At 37.1% G+C, this 6,207-nt stretch overlaps 1 protein-coding gene across 1 annotated transcript in view; it reads left to right on the top strand.

The window, feature by feature from the left end:
* Positions 1 to 674: 674 nt before the first annotated feature.
* The window catches only part of LOC136834557 (craniofacial development protein 2-like), a 27,189-nt gene continuing 21,656 nt past the window's right edge, over positions 675 to 6,207 (top strand). Inside the window, exon 1 of the mRNA XM_067097137.1 lies at positions 675 to 1,414. Coding sequence (XP_066953238.1) covers positions 675 to 1,414 — 740 coding nt within the window. The remainder of the gene's footprint in view (positions 1,415 to 6,207) is intronic.

The raw sequence follows: 6,207 nt of genomic DNA, 5'->3' as shown, positions 1-6,207 counted from the left end.
TATATATATATATATATATATATATATATATATATATATATACATATATATATATATATATATATATATATATATATATATATATATATATATATATATATATATATATATATATATATATATATATATATATATATATATATATATATATATATATATATATATATATATATATATATATATATATATATATATATATATATATATATATATATATATATACATATATATATATATACATATATATATATATATATATATATATATATATACATATATATATATATACATATATATATATATATATATATATATATATATATATATATATATATATATATATATATATATATATATATATATATATATATATATATATATATATATATATATAATCTAACCACTGGGGGCAAGCCAGCCCAACTAGGTGCCGGTCCCAAGCCCGGATAAATAGAGAGGGTTAGTGACAGGAAGGGCATCCGACTGTAAAAACCCAATGCCAGAACCATGGAATTAAGATTCAGAGAGAATGCCAGGGCGTACCCCGGTTAAGCGATGCGCAGGGGCCTCGCCTGACCCCTCCGATAAATAGGCAAGGGCTACCGTAGTGTGGGCGATTGTGGTTAAAGAAGCAAGTCCATATGATTAGAATTGGGACACTAAATGTGGGTAGTATGACAGGAAAGAGTAGAGAGGTGGCGGAGATGATGAATAAGAGGAGAGTTGACATCTTTTGTGTGCAAGAAACAAGATGGAGAGGGAACAAGGCAAAGGAAATAGGAGGAGGATGTAAGCTCCTGTACAGTGGAGCAGACGAGAATGGTAGAAGTGGAGTAGGCATCATTGTAAACAGTGAACTGAAGGAAAAAGTGGTAGAAGTCAAAAGAAGTGGTAGTCGGATAATGAAGGTCAAGTTAATGTTATCAGAAGAAGTCCTAAATGTGATAAGTGCTTATGCCCCGCAAGCTGGATGTGATGAGGAAGAGAAGTTAATGTTTTGGCGGGAGTTGGATGAAGTATTAACATCAATCTCAGAGGAAGAGAGAGTTGTATTGGGTGGAGACTTGAATGGGCATATAGGTACAGATAGAAGAGTGATTTCAAGAATCCATGGAGGACTAGGAATGGGGGAGAGGAACGAAGAAGGCGAAGGCATCATAGACTTCGCAGTGGCATTTGATATGGCACTAATTAATACAATCTTTATGAAGAAAGATTATGTGACATATAGAAGTGGTGGAAGAGAGAGTCAAATTGATTTTCTGCTCTGTAGGAGACAACACCTTAAGGAAGTAAAGGATTGTAAAGTGATATATGGAGAGAATGTTGGCCAACAACATAAGCTGGTGGTTGCGGACCTTTCAATTCGAAAAGGGACAAAGGGAAAGAGGAAAAATAACCCTAAGATCAAATGGTGGAGCTAGAAAAGGCAGAAAAAGTGGAGTTGAGATCTAGGTTTAAGGAGAATGTTCTGAGAGAAATAAAGTTGGAAGATGATGTAAATGATTGGTGGGAGTTTAACAGCAATGTGATCCTAAGGTATGGGGAGGAAATTTTAGGCAAAACATCAGGCAAAGGTCCCCAAAAGATAAAGAAAGCTGGTGGTGGAATAAAGACACACAAGACAAGATCAAGAAAAAGAAAGAATCCCAAAAGAACTATGATAAACACAAAACAGAAGAAAACGAGCAAATATCAAAAGAAGCAAAGAAAGTTGCAAAACAACAAGTTCCCAGAGCCAAGGCTGCTGCTTTTAATGATTTGTATGAGAATGTTGACACACCGGAGGGCCAAAGAAACATCCACAGGATAGCCAAAACTAGAGGCAAAGCAACAAAAGACCTCACACACATTAAGCAAATTAAAGATGGAAATGGTAAGGTTCTAACAAAAGAGGAGGAAATTAAAAGTAGATGGAGAGTATTTTGAAAATCTTCTAAATGAAGAAAATCCCAGGAATATCATTGAGGATGGAGTAGCAAATGAAAGAGAAGTTCCCAGAATTAGTCGGAGAGAAGTGAGGCGGGCACTAAGTAAAATTAAGAAAGATAAAGCAGTGGGACCAGATGGAATACCAGTCGAGGTGTGGAGGTGCTTAGGAGAGGGGGAATTGACATCTTGTGGGACTTGTTCAATAAGATCTACCAGCAGGAGAAGATACCTGACGCCTGGAGAAACAGCCTGCTAGTCCCCATTTACAAAGAAAAAGGGGACATCCAAGATTGTGCCAACTATCGAGGCATAAAGCTGATGGCACATACCATGAAAATCTATGAAAGAATAATAGAGGCAAGGCTAAGGGCTGAAACATCTATAAGTGACGAACAGTTTGGGTTCATGCCAGGAAAAGGGACAACAGATGCCATCTTTGTATTGCGACAAGTAATGGAAAAATATAGAGAAAAAGGAAAGGAACTACATCTTGTATTTATAGATCTTGAAAGCATATGATCGAGTGCCTAGGCAAGAAGTGTGGAGGTGCATGAGGGAAAAAGGTGTCTCAGAAAAATATGTGAGGATTGTAAATGATATGTATAGAGAAGCAACAACACAGGTAAGAAGCTCAGTAGGAACAACAGACAAGTTTGAGGTGAAAGTGGGACTCCACCAAGGTTCTGCCATGAGTCCCTATATTTTTGATATGGTAATGGATGTGATAGTGTCTGGAGTGAAAGATCAGGTGCCTTGGAGTGTACTCTTTGCAGATGACATAGTGCTAGTGACCACCAGTAAGGAAGAAGCAGACAGGAAATTGGAATTGTGGAGAAGTGCATTGGCGGATAGAGGCCTAAAGATAAGCAGAGCAAAAACGGAATATATGTGGATGAATGGAGGAGACCAAGAGGAAGCATCAACTTAGAGCAGGCAGAAGTAAAAGAGCTACATCCTTTAAGTACCTTGGGTCGTGTGTCACTGATTGTGGAGGGATGGAGGAGGAAGTGAATCACAGAATACAATCAGCTTGGTGCAATTGGAGGAAAACATCAGGTGTGTTATGTGACAAAAGATTTAATGTAAGGATGAAGGGAAAAATGTACAAGAGCATTGTCAGACCTGCGTTGATGTATAGTTGTGAAACATGGCCTATGAAGAAAGCACAAGAGAAAGATGGAAGTGGCAGAAATGAGAATGCTGCGTTGGATGTGCGGAGTGACAAGAAGAGACAGGATAAGGAATGACTTCATAAGAGGGACGGTGACAGTTACAGAAATATCAAAGAAACTGCAACAGAGACGATTACAATGGTTTGGACATGTTATGAGAAGAGAGGAGGATTCTGTATGTAAAAGAACCATGAATATGGAAGTGCCTGGAACAAGGAGGAGAGGTAGACCAAGAATGAGATGGAGAGACACAATTAACAGGGACATGCAGGAGAAGAACGTGAGTGAGGTAATGCTGCATGATTGCAGAAGATGGAGAAGACTAATAACAAACAGCGACCCCATATAAAGATGGGAAAAGCTGAAGATAAAGATATATATATATATATATATATATATATATATATATATATATATATATATATATATATATATATATATATATATATATATATATATTATGAGAATGAGAATTTTATCACATCACCGTGATTCATATACAAGGATAAAGCTACAAATATATTTCCTTTAATATCCAATTCGCTCTACCTCGGAAATAATATGTTTTCATATATGTTATCGAAAGGAGAACTTTTTAGTTGATGATAAGTTCGTCGTCTCGTGGTTTAATGCGCGTCACTGTAGTCCCGAGTTCTGTCTTCCGCGATTCGAGCTCACGAGACAACAATCTTATATTAACTGAAAAATTTCCCTTCGGGTAACATATTTGAAAATATATTTTTTTCGGAGGTAGAACGAATTGGATATTAAAGGACATTTGTAGCTTAATTCTTGTATGTGAATCACGGTGATGTGATAAAATTAATTCAATCATATATATATATATATATATATATATATATATATATATAGAGAGAGAGAGAGAGAGAGAGAGAGAGAGAGAGAGAGAGAGAGAGAAATAATCAACACACAATCACATGTGGAACAGAAATAAATTTCTGACTCACGTCGGGATCGAACCCAGGTCTTTCAGGTGGAAGGCAAGGGCGCTATCCACTAAGCCATACAAGTCTAAAAGAAGTTGGAACCTGAGAGCAACTGCACCCAAGGAATTACCTGGGCACGCTAACTGCTTGCATACCAGCGAGTTTTCCCCAACTTCCCGACTTAGCAATGACCCGATAGACAGCATTTCATCCGAATTATTCCTTCTGAGTGAATAAAATAGAAATAATCAACACAGGTAATTCCTTGGGTGCAGTTGCTCTCAGGTTCCAACTTCTTTTAGACTTGTATGGCTTAGTGGATAGCGCCCTTGCCTTCCACAGGAAAGACCTGGGTTCGATCCCGACGTGAGTCAGAAATTTATATATATATATATATATATATATATATATATATATATATATATAATATATATATATATATATATATATATATATATATGTGTGTGTGTGTGTGTGTGTGTGTGTGTGTGTGTGTGTGTGTGTGTTGGAAATAAGGTAAATCCCATAATAAGATCAATTCCTGCAAATGAGGAAAGCAAATTTGAAATACTGCAAAATAAAGTAGTGTCGTCGGCATAACATAAAAATGACATTCCCTACGCGAAAAACGACCAAAGAAGATCTGGAAGTCTTTGCAGAATCAAAATTGCAAATCAAATGCATAACTGGAAAGTGAATTCGAGACAAAGAGGGGGAACTCCCTCATGTCAATAATGAAGAGAAACAAGTCAAAGGATCCCAATGCAAATACCATCCTGGGAAATACACGAAAGTCATGAAGGACTCGGGGACCAGAGAGATCTGAATTTACTTCCCAAAGTCAAGGACTCCAGGACTTTAGGGAAGTAAGAATATTTAATCTCAAAATCCCAGTGGAGAGGGAATACGCGGATGAACCACTGAGGTAACCGGAATAAGAGAAATGCTAGACAGCAGGGATTTCTAATCTATATTATATATACTTTGTACCAAAAGACAATAATAGCTGCAGAAACACATGACCTATGTAACTTTTATGATAAGGAACATAATTGGAAGAAAATTTTCAAACTCAGATGTAATGTAGCTCCCCGATAAATTCGTATCTAAAGAAAATACTATAGCAGGAAAAGAATAATTCCTTTAAAGTTTATAGGTATTCAACTTGGTATTCAACTTCAGCCCTGTAAGTCAGGTTTTTAATTCGCATGTTTAAGTAACAAAATTGATAATTAACCAAGTTTTACAAATTCATCGGTCACCGATCATGGTGGAGGTGGGTTGAAATGGGCTCAAACCACAAAACCTGAATTCGGAAGCCATAAGTAGAGCAAAGATGATGTAAATTTATATCCATTTCGATAGCTGAATGGTCAAAGCCGACTATTTATCGTTGTATCTGAACTATTTGTTGCTGAATATCAATGTTGACTTATGGCATAGACATAAAATGAGTTCATGATTTTTACTGCATTAAATTTACTACAGCGACAAACATACACTCCAGTATTCTTTATCCTATCCAGCCGTTTTTGTCTGCAACATTAAGCAGGCAGCTGCTGCAAAGTGTGTCATTTTCTAGTATCAGGTTTAATGCTACGCTGTTTGCTATAAAGGTATTTCATTTATGCTACAACTTAAATGTGGAATAGATTTCCTAGTGGAAACTATTCTCATCTCCATTTGTTTAAGCGAGGAGCCATTTCACTCCTGCTTTCCGCTGACGTCTCCGGAATCCAAGTGTATCGGGTTTGTTTTCTATCCCCCATAGTTATCCGTTCATCACCTTATCCTTTCGCTTGTCTCTCTTTGCGGGATGATTTCCCTTGGGAGCCCTCTTGTGTTCATAGTCTGCTGAATCTGTCCATAGGAGTTGTTCAGACGAAGATTTAAAGAAAACCAGTAAAAAATACGCCGAAGTTTCTTCGGCGCGATCGAGTTTTCTGTACACCGTATAATCAAGGCCACCGAAAATAGATCTGTCTTTCGGTGGTCTCGGTATAATGCTGCATGAACCGCGCCCCATGAAAATGTAACCACGGCCCAGTGGTGGCCCGTCCTATGTCGTTGCCAGATGCACGATTACGGCTAATTTTAACCGTAAATAAAATAAAAACTACTGAGGTCAGAGGGCTGCAATTTGGGATATTTGATGA

This window comes from Macrobrachium rosenbergii, chromosome 54, assembly GCF_040412425.1.
Source record: "Macrobrachium rosenbergii isolate ZJJX-2024 chromosome 54, ASM4041242v1, whole genome shotgun sequence".
Classification (NCBI taxonomy): Eukaryota; Metazoa; Arthropoda; class Malacostraca; order Decapoda; family Palaemonidae; genus Macrobrachium; species Macrobrachium rosenbergii.
This window is presented reverse-complemented; position numbering and strand designations above follow the sequence as displayed.